General features: G+C 40.7%; 1 protein-coding gene and 2 long non-coding RNA genes across 3 annotated transcripts in view; 2 read left to right on the top strand and 1 right to left on the bottom strand.

Annotated features, from left to right (window-relative positions):
• Positions 1-2,708: 2,708 nt before the first annotated feature.
• Positions 2,709-26,472, top strand: part of LOC134659570 (uncharacterized) — a 46,645-nt gene continuing 22,881 nt past the window's right edge. Inside the window, exon 1 of the long non-coding RNA XR_010097814.1 lies at positions 2,709-2,761. This is a non-coding gene — a long non-coding RNA (uncharacterized LOC134659570). The remainder of the gene's footprint in view (positions 2,762-26,472) is intronic.
• Positions 3,089-7,429, top strand: LOC134659772 (uncharacterized). Its single transcript, XR_010097832.1, has 3 exons — positions 3,089-3,175; positions 4,650-4,788; positions 7,357-7,429. It is a non-coding gene; the product is annotated as an uncharacterized LOC134659772 (long non-coding RNA).
• The window catches only part of LOC134659507 (glutamate receptor ionotropic, kainate 2), a 50,040-nt gene continuing 37,243 nt past the window's right edge, over positions 13,676-26,472 (bottom strand). The window contains exons 10-20 of the mRNA XM_063515163.1: positions 22,331-22,543; positions 21,145-21,348; positions 20,637-20,741; positions 20,092-20,228; positions 19,023-19,146; positions 18,427-18,624; positions 17,834-18,034; positions 16,913-17,096; positions 16,514-16,641; positions 15,685-15,795; positions 13,676-13,795 (exon numbers count right to left, since the gene is read on the bottom strand). Coding sequence (XP_063371233.1) covers positions 13,742-13,795; positions 15,685-15,795; positions 16,514-16,641; positions 16,913-17,096; positions 17,834-18,034; positions 18,427-18,624; positions 19,023-19,146; positions 20,092-20,228; positions 20,637-20,741; positions 21,145-21,348; positions 22,331-22,543 — 1,659 coding nt within the window. The 3' untranslated portion in view covers positions 13,676-13,741. The remainder of the gene's footprint in view (positions 13,796-15,684; positions 15,796-16,513; positions 16,642-16,912; positions 17,097-17,833; positions 18,035-18,426; positions 18,625-19,022; positions 19,147-20,091; positions 20,229-20,636; positions 20,742-21,144; positions 21,349-22,330; positions 22,544-26,472) is intronic.

Raw genomic sequence — 26,472 nt, 5'->3', positions numbered from 1 at the left:
AATTAGACTGATTAAGCCAACAGACCCTAAGGTATCTTCGTGAGCGTTGCAACTACACTGACATCTGAGGGCCTACCGCGAACTACATTCGACGTGTTACCTCCCTGTCACACTTACGTACGAATTTACAAGTGCGACAGAGAGGCAACACGTCGAACGTGGTTCGCGGTAGGCCCTCAGAATGATATCTGAAATGACGTCATTTAGCTGTGCGTCTCGCTCGCGCCAATGCATGTACGAACAAGTGCGAGCGAAATGCACGATAACAGAATCATTTAGATATCAATCTGATGATGTAAGTTTGAATTGGCCTGTGTTAAGAAATGGAAATCGCAGGTTTTCTTACCTACTACTTTTTTTAGAGTTATAGGTAATTTTTGTTTGGGTTTAATGTTTGTTTGGGTCTTGTCATCAAAAGTAACGGAGCAGATTATGCGTCAAAAATATGACCATTCTCTAATAGCTTAACATAAAGATATAGTACCCCCCAGTAGTGTAGTAGTAGTAGGTAGTACCTACTTAGGGCATACTGAAAATTCCTGGACTGGCCACTTAGAAAAAATAAGTCGTCTCATATATCAGAATCCAGAAACTTTCAGTATGGCCCACGATATACATACTTAAAATATAGATAGTAGTGTGTCACCCGTTGACCACGAACGCTGTAAAGGGTTCGAAACGTCGGGATGTAGTATAAATTCCATATACGCGATATAATCTGTTTTAATCGTTTTATTTCATGAGTACCTATCGCGGTAACCGAAGACAATATTATAAGGATATAGTACCTACAAAAAAAATAAACGCTTCCGGGCCCGGGCACGCAGTTCCATACCTTAGTGAGAGTGAGAGAAGAACATGCATACTTACTAGACCTTAGGGGACTTGCTGTTTAGTAGTTTTCGAGTTTATCGCGAACATACATACACACAAACAGACAAACGCGGCGGGGGACTTTGTTTTATAAGGTGTAATGATTTATTTGTTTATATTTAGTGATAAGGCCGCTACTTCATAGAGGCATCTATAGTACTTAACTAATGTACGTTACACAGATAACAGCATCATTAGTGGGCAAGTAAATTTATAGAAAACATGACAATATACCCGCATACAAAGTAACTGATTGCAAAACTTAAGCTGTGTGTTATAAAAGAATGAAAATGTAGAATTTTGCTGTCAGTTTACATACCCAAAATGTGCTATCGAGAGTTGCTTGGTGTTTTATATATTTTGGTTTTTATACAAAATGGTGAGTAAAATAAGTAAGGATATGGTTGACTGGTAGAGAATGCCTAATGGCACTAAAGGTGGCCATAAAGATTAAATAAATAAATAAGTATGTTTTATTTTTCTAAGCGCCCTTGAAGTTGTGAACATACTGGGTAATTTTATCTTTCTTGGCATTAATTTTTTTTTTAATTCCATTCAAAGATCTAACGATAGTAAATGTTACCATACTGAATTGGCCTATCTATCAGCGTAGCACACAAAAAAAATCAAGCATCTACCGCAATAATTCACGTCACCATAAATAAAAATCTCATCGTACTCGGCGATAGGTGAAAAATTAAAAAAAATCATAACTCCGAAAATACGAAAAATCGCGGAACATACATGGGGGTGATTCAGATAGCCCTCTAGGTCCTCTACCTCCCAGCTTCAGTATATCACAACTTCTTGCGACACCCTGTATATCGTTGTCTGAGTACCCACAACACAAGCCTTCTTGAGCTTACTGTGGGACTTAGTCAATCTGTGTAAGAATGTCCTATAATATTTATTTATTTATTTATTTATAACACTAACAAACCACAGATTTCTTGCACTAGTTCAGCAACCTATCTTATAGTTGACATACATATCCCGAAAATCATCAACAACTGTTCTAGTTTAATACCTGGACCCAAAAAGTCCGTAAGGTCATGTCTAAAGCCAACACCCGAAGGGCCAAAACGCGGTATTCGGAAAACAAGATCCGTTCTAGAGAAGAGAACGATACGATATGTACTAGATACCTGGAAATTTAGATTTCAACTAGATATCTTTTGCAGCTCAATTCGGGCAACCAATGTCACTATTACGTTAAATTATTGTATTTAGATCGATTCAAAATCGTTTTGAGATCTAAAAATACATAACGAGACGTTTTAGACATTGTGGAAATGGTTCAAGAGTATCTCCAGAATCGCGGTAATGTCAAATTTTCAGGCTAAATCGTATCTTGGTGATGTCTAATTTATTTATTTATTTATTTAGTTTTGTTAAGGAGAACCAACAGCTACAAACTTTCAATAGATAATAAGATTAAAAACAGGAAGCCAATTACAGGAACTAGGTAGTTACAAAGTATTAAATTTTAAACGAATGCTAGCACCTAATAGATATCTAACTGCCCTGCTTATCGCGGGTGAAGGAATTGCATGAAAACCCTCATACAAAGTACTGCGTTTGCGATAAGCAGGGCACAGAATAGATGTCTAGTTCAAAATCCTAATCGGGCCCAAAGTCACCCCCCTCCCCATATTGTCACCCGCACTTCCTTTGATTGAAACCCCCAATTTCCGGTGTCCTTGTCATCTCGAGTAGGTACTTAAGTTTCGGGACGACCGAACGTGTCACGATTAAATGATTGAGATTATTATTATATTGAAAGATTAGGGGGTTTCTCGAACGGTATTATTAGTCTTATTATCAATATTATCATGGCAAAGAGTATTTGAAATAGAGGCGGAGTGTCAAAGTAAATTATGTAGCCACAGTAAATTTACTGCCATCTAATTCCCTTTAGCCTAGTTGGGGCTTACCGGACACATCTTGTGCCTGTACCTGTACAGGGCGGACACGCCATACATCAAAAATGATTTGCGTTTATATGTGTGCACGGCACGTCTGTAGACGCGTCATTGTGTATCTGACGGACTTCTGGCATGCTCTCAGTAGAGCGACTTACGCACACATTCATGTCGCGGCCTGTCGCGGGCGAGGTAATCCGAGTCGGGGCGGGGCGGTGCGGTGCGTGTCCGTTCTGTATGATAATACTATTACTTATTCTCAGCCTGTACTGTACTCTTAATTCCTTCTTTTATTAATTTGTATGTAAAAGTATGTAATCTGCAGTCATTAATTACCTGTTTTCAGTCGCGCCTGACGCAGGAGTCTCGAGACAAAAAAGGTAAGCAGCGTATTTATCATCGTGACAATACGGTATTTCTTGACGAAAAAATATTAAACTTTTACTTTAGGCCTACTGGAGGCGCCAGATACCAGATATCAAGCTTCCTGTGTCACTTCACTTTATCACTTACCTATCGCTAATTTAATAGTCAACTTTTGAACGACCATAGAGAAAAAATACATAGAGTGCTCACTCCATACATCAGTTTTAGTACCAAAAAGACTATTAGCATCTAGCATCGAGTAGCGGAACTATCAGTACTGCTACTTAACAATAGATGTAGCACCGACCGGAAAGTCTTATGCTGTTGAGACAAGACTTTCCGGTCGGTGCTACATCTATTGTCAAGTAGCAGTACTGATAGTTCCGCTACTCGATGCTAGATGTAGACACTGAAATTAATACTCTGAACTAATGTATGAAGTGAGCACTCTTGTCTTACTATATTTCTCTATGGAACGACGTAAGTGACCACTCATTCATAGAGATAGTCATTTGTTTCTTAGTTTTTAGGGTTCCGTAGCCAAATGGCAAAAAACGGAACCCTTATAGATTCGTCATGTCTGTCTGTCTGTCCGTCTGTCTGTCCGTCCGTATGTCACAGCCACTTTTCTCCGAAACTATAAGAACTATACTGTTGAAACTTGGTAAGTAGATGTATTCTGTGAACCGCATTAAGATTTTCACACAAAAATAGAAAAAAAACAATAAATTTTTGGGGTTCCCCATACTTCGAACTGAAACTCAAAAATTTTTTTTTTATCAAACCCATACGTGTGGGGTATCTATGGATAGGTCTTCAAAAATGATATTGAGGTTTCTAATATCATTTTTTTCTAAACTGAATAGTTTGCGCGAGAGACACTTCCAAAGTGGTAAAATGTGTGTCCCCCCCCCCCCCCCCTAACTTCTAAAATAAGAGAATGATAAAACTAAAAAAAATATATGATGTACATTACCATGTAAACTTCCACCGAAAATTGGTTTGAACGAGATCTAGCAAGTAGTTTTTTTTTAATACGTCATAAATCGCCTAAATACGGAACCCTTCATGGGCGAGTCCGACTCGCACTTGGCCGCTTTTTTCATAGATCTATGAAAAAGCGACTATTCACCTTTATCGGGTGGAGCCTATAACGAGAGCTATACTGTAAGCTGTACAGTCACCTGCAATAATATGTTACACAACGAAGGCTGCAAAATTATCTGACACGATCGTATTTGTAGAGCCAGAAGAGCGTGTCACATATTTTTGCGGCCTTCGAAGAGTAACATATTATTGCAGGTGACTGTACTCCTAGAACTGGCCAACATTTGTTCAGTGACATTTAAAAATAAAATGTTGTTTGATTTTTAGCACACTTATTATGACTTTTATTATTAAAATGTGAAAGAGACTAGAATATACCGCGCTAAGAGATCGTATTCAGTTGTCAAAAAAAGAAATAAAATTCACAATATTTTACTCCAGATGTATAGTGATCCAGAAACAATCAGGAACTCACGGTGACAGCGCAGAGGGAGACGGAGACAGTGACTACCGCCAACCGCAGCCGAAGGCACCCATGCCTGACCGGTTGAGGAAACAGGACAAAACATATGATGCTGAAGTAAGTACATTGTGTATTGAGATTGAGAAACAGGAACGCATGGAGACAGCAAAGTTAGACAGAGACACAGAAGGCACCCGTATGACTGACCGGTTGAGGAAACAGGACAAAACATATGATGCTGAAGTAAGTACATTGTATATTGAGGAACAGGAACGAATGGAGACAGAGCAAAGTTAGACAGAGACACAGAAGGCACCCATGACTGACCGGTTGAGGAAACAGGACAAAACATATGATGCTGAAGTAAGTACATTGTATATTGAGGAACAGGAACGAATGGAGACAGAGCAAAGTTAGACAGAGACACAGAAGGCACCCATGACTGACCGGTTGAGGAAACAGGACAAAACATATGATGCTGAAGTAAGTATATTGTGTATTGAGAAACAGGAACGCATGGAGACAGCAAAGTTAGACAGAGACACAGAAGGCACCCGTATGACTGACCGGTTGAGGAAACAGGACAAAACATATGATGCTGAAGTAAGTACATTGTATATTGAGGAACAGGAACGCATGGAGACAGAGCAAAGTTAGACAGAGACACAGAAGGCACCCATGACTGACCGGTTGTGGAAACAGGACAAAACATATGATGCTGAAGTAAGTACTTACATTGTGTATTGAGAAACAGAAACGCATGGATACAGAGCAAAGTTAGACAGAGACACAGAAGGCACCCGTATGACTGACCGGTTGAGGAAACAGGACAAAACATATGATTCTGAAGTAAGTACATTGTGTATTGAGAAACAGGAACGAATGGAGACAGAGCAAAGTTAGACAGAGACACAGAAGGCACCCGTATGACTGACCGGTTGAGGAAACAGGACAAAACATATGATGCTGAAGTAAGTACATTGTATATTGAGAAACAGGAACGCATGGAGACAGAGCAAAGTTAGACAGAGACACAGAAGGCACCCGTATGACTGACCGGTTGAGGAAACAGGACAAAACATATGATGCTGAAGTAAGTACATTGTGTATTGAGAAACAGGAACGCATGGAGACGAGCAAAGTTAGACAGAGACACAGAAGGTACCCATGACTGACCGGTTGAGGAAACAGGACAAAAAATATAAGGCTGAAGTAAGCACATTGTGTATTGAGAAACAGGAACGAATGGAGACAGAGCAAAGTTAGACAGAGACGGCGACTACCGCCTAGAATACATTTTAAAATAGAAAAATTACTGTCTTGGGCATAGATAAATATAGTAAGACAAGAGTGCTCACTCCATACATCAGTTTTGGTACCAAAAAGACTATTAATTTCAGTGTCTACATCTAGCGTCGAGTAGCGGAACTATCAGTACTGCTACATCTGTTTTTTCTCTATGGTCTTGGGTGAGACTTGAACTCACGGTCTCTGGATGGCAGAGCGCTGGAGTATCTATCCGGAGGCCGTGAGTTCAAGTCTCACCCAAGAAGACAGTAATTTTTCCACTTTTAAACTAATAAATATAATTAATTTACCCGTTTTCTGCTCAATTGAAAACTTAACGTTCCGGAAATTCCCACATTAAAATATCATGTTTTAGAGACAAAGGGGGGGGGGGGGGGGTCGGACAGACAGACAGACAGACGCACGCACTACGTGTGTATGGAGAAGCGCCCATTATCCTCTGAAAGGGTGCTTAATGAGTTGACCTACTTAAGGGACAGTAGGGTGGGAAGTTTTTAGGGTCCTAATGTTGCGTAAAGGTCTCGTTATTGCCACGCGTAACAATTAAAAATAAGAGGATATACTTACATATTATAGGGTGTTTTGTAAAGCTTACTGTGCTAAACTACCGCGCTATTCGGAAAACAAGATCCGTTCTAGAGAAGAGAACGACACGATATGTACTAGATACGGTAGTTTAGATTTCAACTAGATATCTTTTGCAGCTCAATTCGGGCAACCAATGTCACTTTTACGTTAAATGTTTTGAGATCTCAAAATACATAACGAGACGTTTTAGACATTGTGGAAATCGTTCAAGAGTAGGTATCTCCGGAATCGCGGAATTGACAAATTTGACAGGCTAGCGGCCCGATTCCGATTTTGAACTAGAACTATTAGACATCACCAAGATATGTCAGTGTCAAACAAGTGTCAAAAGTGACGTGTTTGTTTGAAGAAACGTCACTATTGACACTTGTTTGACACTGACATATCCAATCCATATCGTTTCAATATCTAGTATTTGACGTACTATCTTAAAGTTCGAATATGGCTGTAGATCTTAAAAATATTGTTTTCGTATCTTTGTGATGTCTAATAGATATCTAATAGATGTCTAGTTCAAAATCCGAATCGGACCCCTAGTAGTTGAAGCTAAAAAACGTTTTGCACACACCCTGTATAATTATTATATTATATTTTTTGCTGTGACTTATTTATCAAAAGTGCTTACCTTTTTTCTAATGCAAAAAAATTAAGTACCTACCTATAGTATCGGATCTTCGACCATTGGCAATTATTTCTCTTAAATAATAAATGAGAAAATAATACAAAATCAATACTAATTTGTATTATTATAATCGTCAAATATGATAAATATATTTTTTTTACTTGCAGGAGATATCGCCAGAGTTCCAGAGGTTAAGAAAACGCTTTGACAGACTTAAATTGAAAAAACCAAACAAGTTTTTTAAAATCATGTAAAATCCAACGCGGTAACGCAGCGAGCGTGATGGGCACCTTTGCGCCGAGGGCAGCCTGGGACGGGTTTCGGGTAGGTAGTTGTTTTATGCATATTTAGTTTATATTTATATTTAAGTTTAGATAATATATAGAGCTATAGAAAATATGTTCATCTTACCCCCCGACTTTACCTATTACAAAATATAACTACCTAAATATGGGTCATATATATTTCAAAGATATTAGAGAATTATGTAGATACGCCGGCGTTTCAGGATCTGCCTAGGAATATCACCCATTGAGGTTTGCACGATTTGACTGGTGGTCGCGCTAGGCAGATCATGAAATGCCGGCGTTTCATGATATGCCTTAGGCATATCACACCCTCCTTTTTTGATATGCCTAAACGTCGCCAGGCAAATCGTCAAACGTGGATGTTTGAACGATATGGCTGGTAGTCGGTAGTCAGATCATGAAATGGCGGCGTTTTATGATATGCCTAGAAATATCTCGATTTGCCCGAGTTTACGATTTGCCGCCGACATAGATACTTTTAACGCGTAGTCTGAGGTCCTACAGCGAACACCGAAGTCCGCAAATCGCGGGCATCTTTCTCTGTCACTTTAATTACGCTTCAATTGGAGTAAAAGAGAAAAATGCCCGCAATTTGCGAACTTCAGTGTTCGCGGTACGGCTTCTAATCTTTTACTTTTGATGCTATTTGTAGGTAAATAATGTAAAATAAAACTGTAACCTAAGTAAATAAAATACATGAGCATATTAACACGTCGTTTTATTATAAAATCTCACAATTATACACTTACACTAAACAAACAACGAATAATAAATAAATTGGTATAAAATTTACACTCAATTTTGAACAGAACATTTTTTTTTAAGATTATAATAAAAACGTATACGTCCATTTGACACTATTTAACGTTAAGTTTGGCATAGTTTTTGGCAAAATTTTAACTTTACGACTTATTAAACAAAAACAATCAGTCGGAAAAGTATTCATCATAAGAATAATATATTTAATATTTTAACATTTTTTGACACAAACGTAAATGAGCAGATTGAGTACCTAATATTGATAAAAAATATTATCATAAGTTTACGTACATGAATTATCTAGCTCCTCTTTTAAAGAGTAAGTAAAAACATGAAAAGTAAAAACACTAATAAGTATGTATTTAAAGAATTTTTATAATATTTTTGCACGTACGAAATAAATTTCAAACTTCGGTTTGAAATTTATTTCGTAGGCTTCGGCTTGTTTTTCATAAATACAGATGTAGTGCATAATTGTTACCATCGTATTTTCACGGAAACGTAACTGGGCGTTTTCTAAAATAAATATTGAAAACCTGATTCTCACAAATCCTGGTGTTTTTGGGTTCTTTCAACTCAGAATCACTAGCATATTCAATTCTGATGATAAAATACAAGACAATTTTTTTTTTCATACTAAAACGTGACGTAATGGAATGGACATTTTGGGACATCTTTTTTTAATGGCGGGATGGAGAATGCTGTCGATTCTGAGTAGAATGAGCCCAAGAACGTCCAGATTTGAAAGAATCAGGTTTTCAATATTTATTTTAGAAAACGCCCAAGTACGAACGTGTGTTGCTATTTCAGTTAGTCTCGGTACTAAAAGTATTGAGATTGACTGAAGTACCATGAGAAATACGAACGCTTCCGAGGAATTACGATGGAAAACAATTATGCACCACATCTGTATTGCATTTAAAGTGCGAAATATTTAACAAACTTCAACGCTCCTCAAAAATATAACACAATCACACTTTTACCATAGAGAAATATAAGTAAGACAAGAGTGCTCACTTCATACATCAGTTAAACTATTAATTTCAGTGTCTACATCTAGCATCGAATAGCGGAACTATCAGTACTGCTACTTGACAATTGATGTAGCACCGACCGGAAAGTCTTATCTCAACTCAACAGCATAAGACTTTCCGGTCGGTGCTGCATCTATTGTCAAGTAGCAGTACTGATAAATCCGCTACTCGATGCTAGATGCTAATAGTCTTTTTGGTACTAAAACTGATGTATGGAGTGAGCAATCTATATGTATTTTTTTCTCTATGCTTTTACGAAATTACAATAATACATTATATTAGTCCCGTTGTATCTTGGCACCCGATTCATATTTCATTCATGTTCTCATCGCAAAAATTAATTATTCTCTTTTTAACTATTAATTATCAAAGTCTTCTTCTTCTTCCTCGCGTTGTCCCGGCATTTTGGCCACGGCTCATGGGAGCCTGGGGTCCGCTTGGCAACTAATCCCAGGAATTGGCGTGGCACTAGTTTTTACGAAAGCGACTGCCATCTGACCTTCCAACCCAAAGGAGAAACTAGGCCTTATTGGGATTAGTCCGGTTTCCTCACGATGTTTTCCTTCACCGAAAAGCGACTGGTAAATATCCAATGATATTTCGTACATAAGTTCCGAAAAACTCATTGGTACGAGCCGGGGTTTGAACCCGCGACCTCGGGATTGCAAGTCGCACGCTCTTACCGCTAGGCCACCAGCGCTTTTTTAATTTTCAAAGTAATTACATAAATATGCGAAGAATTTCCATGAGTTTACATTTAATTCGTTATATAAAACATGATAAATACCTACATATTAAAATCTAGCGTTTTTAACACATAAAAAAATACACGGTAAGTTCTGCTTATAATGAATATTTTGAAAGGTGGCGTCTCATTTTCTCGGTTGTCGTTAAAGTCGATTTTTAGTTTAATCTTTTTGATATTATGGTCTTATTGACTGGCAATATGTATATACTCTGTTTGTTGTAAATTTTCTTGAAAACGACTAGGTATAATACCTATACCGTAATGTTTATGTTTCTTTTATTGCTTATCTAAGTAACTATACCGAGATATCTAGGTCTAAATTGTTTCTTGATAGGCACCGTGCGCGTTGGAGGGTCTGCCATCTTGTGGCTTGAATCGAAAACATAAACATTACATTGCCAAATCAAGTGCTGCCACTGCTGCCATCTACCATTCTCGTACGCTTTCTTGTGCTTAGTAGATTCTGCCATCTAGTGGGCTACATTGGAAGCATTAAACTTCACATTTACGCCTCGCGGCAAAAATCTTACGCCTCCTGTGCTTCCCCCTATAGATCAAGTACGCTCATTATTATTCAATGTAGTTGTAGAGTTAGAAACGTCTGCAGAGATCTTGATAGCCCACGCAGTGCAAGGGTTATTTTAAACGTCAAACTTCTGTAAAATTATTTATTTATTTTATTTTATTTAAACTTTATTGCACAAAATATATACAACAATGTACAAATGGCGGACTTAATGCCAAATGGCATTATCTACCAGTCAACCATAGGGCCAAACAGAGATACCTTCAATTGGTGCAGAGAGAGAAAATATATATTGAGTGAGTTAAAAAAAGTAAACTATACTTATAAATTACATAAATAAATTAAAAATATATATAAACTACCACATATTTATAAAATACATACTATAAATAGAATAATGATGGATATTATTCGAACTCTTGCTTTAGCAAATGCTTATACGTAACATCCGCTTGAAAGAAAACTTACTAGTAGCTTGTCTAATATTTAGAGAGAGTGAATTCCAAAGACGGCTAGCCTGGACGGCGAAAGAATGAGTCATGAAACCAGTACAATATCAAATTATGACGTATAAATAACACGTGCACTGCGTGGGCTATCAAAATCGCTGCAGACTTTTCTTGGTCTAACTCTACTTAGCCCAAATTATTTCTTGATATCAGTCACTGTAAGTAGTTGTAGTTTCCCTCCATCTTATAATTTGAGATCTGTCCCAGGTATCCATTATAAGCAAACTGGTCACACCACTTATATACTCTAAACACCATATACTTACAGTATACATCAAACACGTACATACAATACATAGATATTTACATAAGAACACATTTTGTTTGTATATTTCTTTTACTTAACAAATAAGTAAATCAAAACTCGACTACAGATGTAGCGTATAATTGTTGTCCATCGTATTTTCTCGGAAACGTTAGTATTTGTCATGCTGCTTCAGTCAACCTCAGTACTTTTTGTACCGAGACTGACTGAAATAGCAAGACACGTTCGTACGTTTCCGTGAAAATACGATGGAAAACAATTATGCACTACATCTGTAGTCACTAAAGAGTGTCTTCTAGGTACCATTTTGTACCTGATTTTTGTCTATTTTCGATTTTATTATTATATGCAGAGATCGGATATTTAACCAAAATGTCAAACTTAAATAGGAATGTTAATATATTATTAGGTAGGTATGATAAATCTATATATATCTATAAGTCAAAGAATTTAATTTCAGTAGGTACCATTTCGTACTCCCGGTCCGATTAGAACTTTAAGATACGTCAGTTAATAGATCTAAAAACGATATGGATTAGATATGTCAGATTCAAATGTGACGTTTCTTCAAACAAAAACGTTGCTATTGACACTGACACATCTAATCCATATCGTCTCTAGATCTACTAATTGACGTATCTTAAAGTTCGAATCGGGCAGCTTGTGTGTACTTACAGTTACAATAATGAAAGTCACTGTGACAAGGTACGAAATGAACTTTAACAAATAAATAATATATATTTTTTGCATTTCAAAAAGTCTAATCATAAGAACATACAACTAAATTATTTTGACACATTATTTTTTTTTGTTTTGCTCCAATCCCATTAGAAAGAGTGTACCTATACACATTTTATTATTAATGTAAATCACACGAATTTACTATACGTTAGAATTATTAAAAATATAGGCAGTACGAGTTTTTATAGCTTCGCGTGTATTGCAAAGTATACCTTAAGTCTCTCGTTTTACGATGCATAATAGATTACCATGTAAAATGAGTAATGAGAATAGAATGAAGTGGAACGGAACGGAACGGAATGGAACGGAACGGAATAGAATAAGAGTTGAAGTAACTAATCATAACTGCTTCGGGAGTTATAACAATCCATAACTCCCGCGGAATCAATATAGGCCTCTGTCCTTCAGTACACCCACCAGAAATAAGATCTTTTACGAGAAAAAGTATGATGAAATAGTTTTTGACCCACAAGTTTCTTAATAAAATTATATAATTATGAGTATACATACTATATTAGGTATAGTAAGTAACTACGCGATAATTTGGACGTGTTTCTTCTGTCCCTCTCTAGGCTCCTTCAAAACATACGATGTCGTTCTTCTGAGGGATCCCACTGCGTCTGAAAAGAATGGATCATTTTAATAACAAAACTTCCATGAGAGTTGGACGAATAAAATAAGTGACAGGCCAATTCGAACGTGCACCAGATATCAAACCGATATTAAGGCTCTGTCACAATGACGGAAGCGTACCGGAGCGGTTGCGGAGCGGCGCGGTAGCAAAGCCGTGGTGTCACATTGAGCGCGGTCGGCGGATTGAAAGCGTTTTGATCGCGGACCCGCGTTGCAACCGCGTTGTAAGGCTACGTGTAAGGCCTCAGTGGACGCTCGAAGCGGAGCGTTTGGCGGGGCGTGCAGCGTGGCGTCGAGCTCCCAAGGGATTTAAGCAGCGTGCACTAAGGCCGCTACTGTACGTTTGCATTTGTTTGACATGCACGCCGCACGCCCCGCCCCGCTGCACGCCCAACATGAGCGTCCACTCAGGCTTTACACGACTGGTAGGCGGGCGCAGACAGCACAACCGCTCCGCCTTCGATCCGCGCCAATGTGACCGGTGAGTGAGAAGGTGGAAGCACGCCGCGACCGCTCCGTGTCGGTTCCGCATTCGGTCGGCGTATACCGGGTACCGCGCCAGGCGTGTCTCACTCCGCGATTTCGTCGCTTTGCTACAGGTAGCTAAAAGTACATCCGTTCGGCCCCAATTTTGGGGAAAGCCATAAGCCGCGCGTGGCGCTGTCGCCACCTAGCGGCCATATCTGTGCTGATCGTAACAGACGCGTTTTGTTAGAAAGAGAGTGAGTCTTCTGTACTTAGTACTATTATTTATTCTGTGACCGCGCTTCGGCAATGTGACGTAGCTCGTAACGTGCTGTGCATTCCCAGTTGCGCGCTACCGCGTGCATTCCGCGTCGGTTCCGCTACCGCGTCAATGTGACGGAGCCTATAGGGGACGCGGGTATGGAGGCGGGTCCGCCGGAGTGTCGCTACCAGCGAAGCTGCCACTGTGAGAGAGGGACGGCTAGTGTTAGAGGGGGACTCACTGTGTGTGCGCGGGCGGCGCGCGGGGGACGCGGGCGCGGAGGCGGGCCCGCGGGCATGTCGCTACGACCAGCGGAGCTCCTTCAGTTCCACCACGCTGTTGGATAAGTCTTGGGCCTGAACAGAAATACGGTCTAAGGTCATAAAACGAAATAAATGTCAAATGACTCCATGAGTCCCATGACACTGGCGGCGTTACCTCTCTGTATCGCAAGGGAAATACGTTGAGAGAGGTACGCGCCAGCCCTGGGGTCCCCTGTGGTGTCAACTGTCAAATGTCATATAAGGTAAGGTGGGGTAAGACTATCACGGGGACAAGAGAAACACTTGCATGGAATCCTCATATTGTTTGTCTTGTCCCGAGCAAAATAAACTATGTTCGTCTGACCCCACCTTACCTTTCGATGGAAAAAGTGACCAAAGCATCCAGTGCCTAGGGCTGAAATCGAACCAGCATCCTCTGTAATCGTGCAGTTGTCTAAGCCCCTTGGCCACCCGGGTCACGGTGGCATATATGGGTCGAATTTCCCAATATAGGTACTATATGAAATTTCTCGGGAGCTTCGGCACCATACCTTCTTTTACCATGGACTTTTACCACAGTAACATATGACATTTATTTCGGGTTATAATTTATATAGGTAGTAGTGTTTCTACTTAAAATAACACAAATAAAAATATTTTCATGAAAAATAATTCACATGAGTCGCGGCGAACATCGCGGAGGGTACTGCAATATAGGCAAGTGGGTCGTGGCGTGGGGCAACATCGCACAATTCTGTCTACAAACTGCCTCAGGTTTAGAGTCTCTATCCGCAGTTACCTCATATCTAGAGTGCTGGAGGCATATGGGTCGCGGGGGAACTTCGCGGAGGGTAGTATAGGCAGGTGGGTCTCTGAGTAACACCAAACTGTTCCGTACTTATACAGAATGCCTAGGGTTTTGAGTTTCTATCCGCAGTTACCTCGTATCTAGAGGGTGCTGGAGGCACGTGGATCGCGGGGGAACATCGCGGAGTGTATTATAGGCAGATGGGTCGTGGCGTGGGCCAACATCGCACAATTCTGTCTACAAACTGCCTCAGGCTTAGAATCTCCATCTGCAGTTACTTCGTATCTAGAAGGTGCTGGGGGCACGTGGGTCGCGGGAGAACACCGTGGAGGGTGTTAGAGGCAGGCAGGTCTAGGGTTACACCGAACTGCGTACTTATACAGAATGCCTAGGGTTTAGAGTCTCCATCCGCAGTTACCTCGTATCTAGAGGGTGCTGGGGGCACATGGGTCGCGGGGGACATCGTGGAGGGTGCTAGAGACAGGTGGGTCGCGGGGCAACATTGTACGGTCTGTATAGAGACTGCTCAGGGTTTAGAGCCTCCATCCGCAGTTACCTCGTATCTAGAGGGTGCTGGAGGCACGTGGATCGCGGGGGAACATCGCGGAGTGTATTATAGGCAGATGGGTCGTGGCGTGGGCCAACATCGCACAATTCTGTCTACAAACTGCCTCAGGTTTAGAGTCTCTATCCGCAGTTACCTCATATCTAGAGAGTGCTGGAGGCAACATCGCGGAGGGTAGTATAGGCAGGTGGGTCTCTGAGTAACACCAAACTGTTCCGTACTTATACAGAATGCCTAGGGTTTTGAGTCTCTCATCATCTTCCTCGCGTTGTCCCGGCATTTTGCCACGGCTCATAGGAGCCTGGGGTCCGCTTGGCAACTAATCCCAGTAATTGGCGTGGGCACTAGTTTTTACGAAAGCGACTGCCATCTGACCTTCCAACCCAGAGGGTAAACTAGGCCCGTATTGGATTAGTCCGGTTTCCTCACGATGTTTTCCTTCACCGAAAAGCGACTGGTAAATATCAAATGATATTTCGTACATAAGTTCCGAAAAACTCATTGGTACGAGCCGGGGTTCGAACCCGCGACCTCCGGATTGCAAGTCGCACGCTCTTACCGCTAGGCCACCAGCGCTTCTTAGGGTTTTGAGTCTCTATCCGCAGTTACCTCATATCTAGAGGGTGCTGGGGGCACATGTGTCGCGGGGGAACATCGCGAGCAGCCCGGTCGTAGAACTGTTCTACTTGAAGAGCCACCGCGCATCGCTGTCCTCAACTCCTGAAATTATAAAACAAAGATTTCTTTTCTCCGAAAGATCTCCCCGAGACATGTTTGTTAAGAGCCAATAGAATCATTTCATTTACCTCGCTCAGCGCAGCTCTAGTGGACAATTTTCTATTAGTTCTTAAGAAACATATCCGTAACTACCCATCTCGCACATCTTTAGTGGAAACGCAGCCTGAAGTTATGAAATCGCGAAGATAGTAGGGGACATTACGCTAAACTCTGTGTTAGCACTATCACATCACATAAACCATAGAGTAACTTATAAATACAAACTATGCCTTAAACAGTTATTTTGAGAAGCTTTCACTATGACATTGAAGCATCAAGGCAGTTTGTTTACAGAGGCCTACCGCGAAACACGAAAATAGAAATTTCGTCATCTGCCTCTGTATCACTCTTGCGCGCGATAGAGCAGATGACGAAATTTCGATATTCGCGTTTCGCGATAGGCCTCTGTAAACAAACTGCCTTGATGCTTCAATGTCATAGTGAAAGCTTCTCAAAATAACTGTTTAAGGCATAGTTTGTATTTATAAGTTACTCTATGGTTTATGTGATGTGATAGTGCTACTCTCTGGCGGCAGATCATTGCAGTTATACTCCCTATTAGAGCAAAAAAAAGGTCCCTATGAATTGAGAGTTTTCTCCTTTCGAAATATATTAAAAATAGAAAGCAGTAGGTACTGTTGTCACGTGACATATGTCGTACCTGTCCCATTTCGCTGCACAGCGACTGTCTCCCCTGTGACGCGTTTTTCTTGGTGTGCCAACAGAATTCCAAGATGGCCACCACTATGGCTAGAGCCAGTCCACACAGCAGCGTCACGAACACACCACCTAAAGAGAAAGTCAAAAAAATGAATAGAGAGACATTTATTCGTGACAGTCACAAACATGTACAGACATGTACAGACAATAAAGGCAGAGAACCAGGACATTAAGTGCGCATCAAGAAAGGGAACTCAGCATATTGCTAGCTATGAAGCTAGCACTAGTCTTCCGTAGTACCTATGAAGATCACGAAATGGTAAGTCTGGGTTTACCAACTCTACAAGAAAAAGAAAACATACAGCTGAGAATAATGCAGCTCAAAGAGTCCACAACTTACCAATATTCTGCACTCCTAGTGGATTCGCCTTGCTGTCTTTTCCATCTCTGTTGCATACGTCACCAGTGTTCTTCCACCACTTGTCGTACAGTATCTGTATGACCCCCTTTTCTTGAAGTTCTAAAATGGCCAGCGAGATGCGATCCCGCCACGGGCTGCCTTTCCACGTTGCGATTCCGTAGCCCTGAAATTGTTACGATAAGATAGGGAATGCAATCAGATGGCCTACCACGAACCACGTTCGACGTGTTGCCTCTCTGTCGCACTTGTAAATTCGTACGTAAGTATGACAGAGAGGCAACACGTCGAATGTGGTTCACGAATCAAGATCTCGCGCGAAAAATCTGAGATTGGGTGTTTCAAGATCTCGACTTCTCGACCGTCAGACTTTTGAGATCGAGATTTGACAAAGTAATTAATAACGAGTTATTTTGATCAAAAGTTTTAGTAGAATTTACTCTATTGAAACGTTTAAAAATTACAAACCGAAATAAATGTCATATACGAAGGAAATAAGTTTTTGGCAAAAATTTAATTTTTGGTACAAGCTTTTATCGCTGACTGTACTTTTCTTACGACAGACAACTAATACTCATCGAGACAATTCTAAAAACCCCTAACACAATTAGGTTGCGTTGTTTCATCACAAAGTTCCTATGGCCACCTCCTGTCTCCATCATCAGATCAGTTCGACAGTACCATATTATTGTATTATCATCAGAACTACATACAGCTGCCAATTTTCATGACGCTACGATCCTTGGAAGATGGTTAAATTAGTTACCTTAGATTCCATTACATAGTTACATACAGCCACAGGTCGACCTCATAAAAGCTTGTTAAAAATGGCCTCCAGTGTCCAAAGCTGAAATAGTTTAAAAGTTACATATATAAAAACTGCAATTTTTAAATGATACTTACTTTAGAATCCAATAGCCCTCCAATCTGCGTAAGATTACAGTCTCTCTGCACTCTGTGGTCCAGCATCGTGGACTCCATGAGGAACGCGTAGTTCCCCTGAAGGACCCTCCTCACACCCTCCTCGTATGAGGAGACGAGCGCAGGAGGGGATGTGGTGGACATGTGTTGCCACATCTTTTGGTAGATGTCGATGTTGGAATCCTGAAAATACACACACACACATCACACCACACACATGGCGTTTGCGCTCCAGCGAGATCAGTGGAGCGGCTCAACCTGAGCTCGGTGTAGTGAGGAAATCGAACTAATGGGAGGCATCATACCTTTCTTGCTACACTGGAATACTTATCCTACAAAGTCCAGCGAGATCAGCAGGCCTATTATGGATGAATTTATCCACGTGACAAAACATCCATCACTTTTTAACAGAGCGCGAATGAAAGTGACAGATACCGTATAATCACGCGGTCATGTAGACAAGAACATGATATCCGTACTGGGTGTGGTGAGCTTTGTCGCTGGTTTGCTACACCTAGCCAAGTAGACTCCAGCAAGAAATTTAGCTAGGCCTGACTGTCAGAGTGAAAACTTACCCTGAAGAACGTCATAGTGGAACCTCCATTGAGCGTGCCATACTGCACACTGTTCTGAGCCGCCAGATCAGCGGCACTCTGTATCGGCAGAACTGTCCTCTCCACCGTTAGGAAGGCTGCCAGATTAGCGGTATACGAAGACAGGATGATCAGAGTGAAGAACCACCAGATACCGCCAACTATTCGGGTGGAGGTAGCCTGTAAGCACAGAATAACAATTTTAGAAATGAGAAAAAATGAAAAATAAAATGTGATATTTTAACAGACCATGGGACACCAGGGTCCTGTTTCTCAAAAGCTTGTAACTTGTAATACAAGTGGAAGTCCCTTTCTAACAAGAGCTGTCAAGAAGTGACATCCGCTTGTATTACAAGTTACAAGTTTTTGAGAAACACCACAGGGGGTTAAAACTATTCTATGTCCTTCCCCGGGACTTGAACTATCTCTATACCAAATATGAAGTTTCATTTATGATAATTTTAAAACGTATGATACTAAAGGTAAACTTAATGCCAAGCATTCTTTCTGTCAACCTTAACGCAAAGAAAAGAAAAGAAACGACGAGAAAGCAGAGTAACGAAAAGAAAAGAAGGTACCTTTGGGTTCAAGCCAGAGCCTTGTCTCAGGAACGTTCCCGTGATGAACCACAGAGAATTGCAGACGCTGAACTGGTTCGTGAGCAGTTTCGTCTCGTGTCCGCAGACATGCGTGCTTGACGACCTGTAATACCGTGCCAATACCATAATAAGTGGTTTACTTGTGTTGTTGTGTGTGTCTTCATTGTCCAAACTGTAAGTCAAAATTATCGGTAGAAACAGCAACAACTATTTTTATTTTTTACCCAAACAGTAACCCAACCACCCAAGACAGTAATTTTTCCACTTTTAAATTTATTCCAAGCTTAATTTAATAGCAACTACTATTTTTTATTATGAGCCCATATTGGCTCACTGGTGGCAAAGACTCTCCTATTCTTCCACGCTAACTCCTGAAGTCTCCATCATCAGTCTCTGTCATTGTATCAAGCCCGTCCTGCCATCTCTAACGAGTCTGCAATGACACCGTACAGTTTGTGGGACCCAACGGGTCGCTGTTTTGGTCCACAGGGCATTCGGAAAAAAAGGGAAAGTTGTTTCCCATAAAGTTTTAAGTCATAATGTATTTTGTCATATTATCATTAGTCCTAAAACTGAAACCGTTATCTTTTAAGGATTTTCGTAATGTTATCCTATAGACAGGTTAGGTTAGGTTAGGTTTGTTTTATGGCAATCCTGAAAAGTGACGCGTTTCTGTACCAAATAATTATGACTAACGAGAATGCGGCAAACAATACATTATGACCTGAAACTTTTTGGGAAACAATAGAGACCCGGCAAAAAAGCGATCTCTTCCAGACAACCTTCAGGTATCGGAAATTAATACATAACACACCCTCGACCCTCTGGTTCTTTCCTTGTCCAACATATATCACTGGCCATTCAGCGGGGTAATGCCGCCAGTATTTTTGGCACATTTGATCCGGGAGACAATCAAAGTGGGGGGTAATATTAAAGTTGTCATTATTAGGTTTTTTTTTAAGAGTATATGCATTATTTTAGTTTATAATTTGTATGTTCAATCAATTCCTTTATACATAACACATGTCATCTTACTACAAATACGTACCATTCGTACGGCGAGAAACGCGCCATCACGAACAGTGTGAAAGACACCAGGATGTAGGCAGCCAGGACGTACAGCCAGATCTCGATGGCCAACGGGTTAAGGAAGCTGAAGAGGCGCGTCGGCTGAGATGTCGGGACCTGCGAACATACATCACGGCCGATCGTAGAATCCGGCAGATCATGAAATTCCTAGGCACATAAAAATGAAAATCGTTGTCTCGCTCCCTGAGTCGACGGAGCCCCGCTAAAGCGGGGCTTCTTTTTCTGGAAAGGTTGCCCTTCGGGTATATGAAGCTACCTCACGAATCTATGCTACCTACCTATTGGTTTAATGTGACTACCGTCAAAACATTACACAGGAATTTTACGATCGGCCGTTGACATACAGATATCGTTGGCGCAAGTACAGTCGTCGTCAGATAAATCGGAGCAACAAAGGTGTTCATAAATATCGGAACAAAGATTTTATTGTTTTAGATATTTTGGAAATGTCTATAATGGTTTTGAAAACTATTTTATCCCCTTAAGGTTAAAAGATCAGCTCACCTTGAAAAGTATACCAATGCCAAGGTTCATGAATGGTTTGGTGAAGTCTATCACCGCCTCTCTCGCATAGTTTATCGTCATGGATGCCACCGCGATGTCAGCTTTCTGGAAACGAAATCATACCTAATCAGCTTTCTGGAAACGCAATCATACCTAATCCGCTTTCTGGAAACGAAATCATACCTATAATTTGAGGACCGGTCTGGCCTAGTGGGTAGTGACCCTGCTTATGAAGCCGATGTTCCTGGGTTCGAATCCCGGTAAGGACATATATTTGTGTGATGACATGGTTGTTTTCTATGTATTTAAGTATTTATAATATTATATATATTATATCGTTGTCTAAGTATATACCCACAATACAAGCGTTCTTGAGCTTACCGTGGGGCTTAGTCAATTTGTGTGAAAATGTCCTATAATATTTATTTATAATACAAAGTTACGCCCCACTCGGTGTCGTTTTGTTAGAATTACTCAAATCGCCTTTTCAGTATCATCATCATCATACCCGGTCCACGAGCTCCCGGACTATCCCGTTCCACTGTCCCGTGTCCGGGTCCCTGGCCCCGTACATATTGTCTGGAACAAGCCGCAGCCGGTACGCGAAGCCCGCCTTCGCCGCTACCCTGGCTAACAGGTCGATACAGAAGCCCTCGAAACGGGCGTTGCCTTGCAGGTTCCAGCCTTCTTTTACCATTACGTAGGGCTTTTCCTGAAAAATTATATTTCTGGTTATCGAATTTAAACTGTTGTGAGACATAGGTACTAACATTGAATAATTTTACGGTTTAGACTCACTTGTTTTACCCCAACCGGTTTTCTCGGCGCGCGCGCAGCGTGCGACGCGGCGTGACGCAGTACGCGATACACGGCCGTCGTGAACGCTGCTCGCACTGTTAATGCTTGAGAAAGGAGACCTAGGCTCTCCGAAACATGTCGCGCGAGTGACTTAAAACAAGTGAGTCTAAACCGTAAAATTATTCAATGTTTCTGGTTAGTTCATTTATTTATTAAAAAAATATACAGGCAACAAGGTCCATATTATATATCACTACACCTTATAAAACAAAGTCCCGCGCCGCGTCTGTCTGCTTGTGTGTTTGTTCGCGATAAACTCAAAAACTACTGAACGGATTTTCATGCGGTTTTCACCGATCGACAGAGTGATTCTTGAGGAAGGTTTGTGTATAATTTGTTAACCCGTGCAAAACCGGGGCGAGTCGCTAGTACCTTATAGACGAACATACATATATTCTTATAAACTTAAATACTAAACACTATTTTGGCGACAGATAGTTAAGATATAGATCTGTTTTTGAGGATATTTTAGTACACTTTAATCCGCGAAATAATACAGAGTGGTCCAAACCTTGACGTCCAAAAATTTTTTTAGATTCCTCACGTCGTGGGCTATCAGAATATACCACCCTGTATGGGAACTCCGGAATTTGATAACAAAAGTTAAAAGTTTAAAAAATCATAACTCGAAAACTACGAAAAATCGGCTAACATACATGGGATATACATTCTATCTTACATCCGCATCCGCATCCGCATCCGCGGATGTGAGCCTTTAAAAATCCGCATCCGCATCTGCATCCGCGGATGTCACAAAATCGGCATCCGCAACATCCCTGGTCTCGTGTGGACTCTCAGTGATAAGGAAATTTAAGAAGTAAAAAGTTGATACAAACCTCCACAGTAACAATAGTCAGCGTCACATTAGGCGGTGGATCTCTCTTATACGCCGCTGGATCTGTGATGGTCAGACCGTCACCCGGATTCCAATGACCAGACACCACAGTTCCCCCCTTTTCACCCCCCACTAACCGCATCAGCTGAAGGCTGAAGTTCGTGCGGACGCCATTTTGAAACTGGATGGGGCCTGTTAGGCCGTGCGCGTGGATCTGAAAGGATTTGGGACACTGTATAAAGTATTCAAATGGTTTATGTATGTACCTGCATGCCAAATGAACCCTCTAGTTTTGTAGGTTCAAGCCCTTTCTCGAATAGTTACCAGTCGCCTTTCGTAGAAGCAAAGAGAATACGAGTAGATAGTACTTATAGAGGGTTCCTGTCATAGTAAATTTTGTAGTCGCAGTAAATTTACTGAAACGATTAACACTCAGAATGAAAATGTATATATATAATATGTGTACCGGTCGATGAGAGATGTGGGAGAATTAAAAATGCAGCGTTCATGCAGATAGGTAGTGCAAGACTCTTTATTCAAGTAAACAACTATGCTTGATGATTTTTAGGACCCGTAACGCCATCTATTAGAAGTAATGAGTATTATTACATAAGATTGATACGTTCAATGGTTCACATGCAAAATTAGGACTTTAAAATTATTGTGATTACATAGTAGATGGCGTAAACATCAAATCGTATATGAATTAACTTGAACATACTCCCCCGGAAAGGACGGAGTCCTTTACACAAGGTAAAACACATAATTTAGTTACAGATCTTTGCAAAACACCAGAAATTGTACGTATTTCGTAAGTCCGAGTTAAGCCATCAGGGCCGGGATGTTTCCCTATAATACGGCCCATAGGCCAGCTTCCAGGCAGGAGTCGTTGGTCTTTGACCAGTACCAAATCGCCTATGTCCAGATCTTTGGTTACGCGGTTCTACTTAGGACGTTGCTGAAGACGGGTTAAAAACTCCTTCTGCCACTGTCTCCAGAAATCTTGCAACATCTTTTGCGTTAGCTGCCATCTAGATAGCTGGTGAATCTTAGAGTCTGTATAGTCATCATCAGGGATACTAACAATCTGTTCAGTGGTCAAAAAATGACCTGGGGTTAACGGCTGTAAGGAATCCGGATCATCATTGAGAGGGTATAAGGGCCGAGAATTAAGGCACCCTTCAATCTGGGTGAGGAGCGTCGTTAATTCTTCAAAGGTGAGGGTTGAATTTCCTATGACCCTTTTCATATGATATTTGATAGACTTAACGCCGGCCTCCCATATACCACCAAAATTTGGAGCTGCAGGAGGAATATACTTCCATTTAATCCTCATATTGTCCAACAGGGCTGCAAACTCGTCTGGGATTCTTGCTTGACCTTGGCGCCACATGGCTATCAAGTCTTTCTTGGCTCCTATGAAATTTGTGCCATGGTCGCTCCACATCTCTGCGCATCGTCCTCGTCTAGCTACGAATCGTCTTAAAGCTGCTATAAATGCCTCTGTACTTAAACTGCTCACGAGTTCGATGTGAAAAGCTCTGGTCACCATGCAGACAAATAGAGATATGTACGCCTTGGTGGATTTTGCCCCACGACCTTTGCTCATACGCACGTTTATAGGTCCTGCAAAATCTACTCCGCTGATCAAAAAAGGCTTTGCGGGCTTTACTCTTATAGCAGGCAGATCCCCCATGAGCTGACTGCCGGTTTCTCCTCTCTGCCTGATACAAACGATGCAATTGCGTACATATTTCTTTATTTTATTAGTCATGTTGATTAGCCAGTATTTGGATCGAAGATACATCACCATCAATTGCGGACCGCCATGAAGAGTGCTGCTGTGTGCTTCTGCTAGAAGAAGAGGTAACAGAGCATTGTCTTTCGTGATTATAATGGGGTGCTTCTGTTGGGCTTCTAAATCAGCATGGCGTAGTCGGCCGCCTACTCTCAACACACCCTTTGGATCTAAAAAGGGGGCGAGTGACAACAATCGACTTTTCCTTTTCAGCTGTCTCTTACTCTTTAAATCTTCAATTTCTTCTTGAAATTCGATTTCCTGGGATCGTCTTAAGCAAATGGTAAGTGCTTCATCTCTCTCTTCAGTCGTCAGGTAAGTTGGTAAGTGATATTTATTTTCTCTCTTTCTTTTCAGGTGCAGCATCCATCTACGACAGTATGCGATTATTCTAACCAGTTTCCCGAGCGACGAGTATTTAGCTATCAAGGTGCGTATTAAATCCTCTTCATTTTCTTTAGTTGTATAGTCCGTCAACCAAATCTTGTCAGTAGCAATGTAAAGCAAACTAAAGTAGGGCAACACTCAAAGAGCAGTATTGCGCTAAGAAAAGCAGCAATGTACATCGAACCAAAATATTTTTTTTTCCGCTGAGCGCGCCCTGCGTACGTCAATTCAAATTGTCACTCGCGGTTTATTGAAAAAATTTGAAACATGGACGGACAATTTAAAAGCGATGTTAAAACAATGTTAATCAAAATGATGAACAAATTTGAAGATATCAAAAAACAACTCCCTAACGTAGTGCTTATATTCTCTTTGTTCCCTATCTATGTCTTCTAAAGTTTACTAAAATAAAATCATATCAAAATGCAGATAATTAGATAGTGCATATATTTGTTATTTACAATATAATATGCCACTTGTTAATGAAAATTAGTGTACTCTTCTGGATGAATATGACATACCTGTGTAATTTTTTTGATTGGTATATATTGTACAATAGGATTACATATTAAAAATAAAACAACTGATATGTGGGTGTTTATTTAATTTAAAGGTAAATAAGATAAGGGTCACTTTAGCTTACACTATAATTCAGGTCATTAATTGAAAAAATATAATGAAGTTACCAATGTTACCGGGTCACTACAACCAAGCATAATACTCTGTATATAAATAGTCACAACTGATTGCTGAAAATATTAGACATGTGGGCCTATGGACGGTTTCCAGGACACAATTTATGGTCTTGTTTGGATAGATTTAGGCATACGTTTTAATTTTATTTATGTCTTTTAACCCTAAAACAAAAAAACTGAACATAATCTTAAAAGTTCGAAAGAGTTCTTCCAGTATGTACTTGTCATAACCTCAATTTTTAGTAATGTTTACCATCAACGAGCATGATTGTACATTGTAGGCCCCTTAGCTTTGCTTATTCTTATTTAATGTATTGGTATTTAATGGTGACAGCAGAAATATCTCTTAAAACAGAAACGATTCAGAATGAAAACCAAATGAAAACAAATAAGGTGACGGCTGTCATTCACAATCCACATTCCACAGATAAAACACAGATGACACGCATTTTGGAATTATTCGAACACAGTGTTGCTAACCCGCGATTTTTCAAATTTGCCGCCTTTTACTACTGACAAGATTTGGTTGACGGACTTTAGTAACTAATGTTTTTATAACCTTTCTGCATTCTAAGTCTGTTTCAGGTACTTCGGTTCCCGGCAGTTTTATGGCTGGCTCCTTGAGAAACGCCGGTCCATTCCACCAGAGTGTATTTGTCAACAGCTTTCTAGGCATCACTCCTCGTGAAGCTGGGTCCGCTGGATTGTGTTTAGTATTGACATAATACCACCCGTTTATCTCATTCATCTTCTTTATTTCAGTAACTCGGTTTTTAACAAAAGGAGTCCATCGACCTGGGTCGCCTTTTATCCGTGACAGTACCACTTGTGAATCTGACCAGGCAAATACTTGATGTTTTTGAACTTTTAATATGCTTACAACATGTTTCAGAAGTCTGCACAGCAGAACAGCAGCGCACATCTCCAATCTGGGCATGGATATTTGCTTTAAAGGCGCTGTTTTCGTTTTAGCCGTGAGTAGAGATACTTGTACTTGCCCGTCTGTTTCGATGACTCGGACGTATATTACGGCTGCGTACGCACTCATCGAGGCGTCAGAGAATCCATGAACCTCAATCGAGCTTCTGTCTGCGTTGGTATGTATCCAACGATTTATCTTTACTTCTGTCAATGCAGGAATCTCTTTTCTAAACTTCAGCCACTCTTCCTTCACGTCATCTGCGAGTTCTTCGTCCCAACCAACACCTAATTGCCATAATTTCTGCATGAATGTTTTAGCGATTACTACCGCAGGCGCCAGCC

The sequence above is a fragment of the Cydia amplana genome, chromosome 25, assembly GCF_948474715.1.
Source record: "Cydia amplana chromosome 25, ilCydAmpl1.1, whole genome shotgun sequence".
Taxonomy (NCBI): Eukaryota; Metazoa; Arthropoda; class Insecta; order Lepidoptera; family Tortricidae; genus Cydia; species Cydia amplana.
The sequence above is the reverse complement of the archived record's forward strand: the minus strand, read 5'-3'. Positions and strand labels throughout refer to the sequence as shown.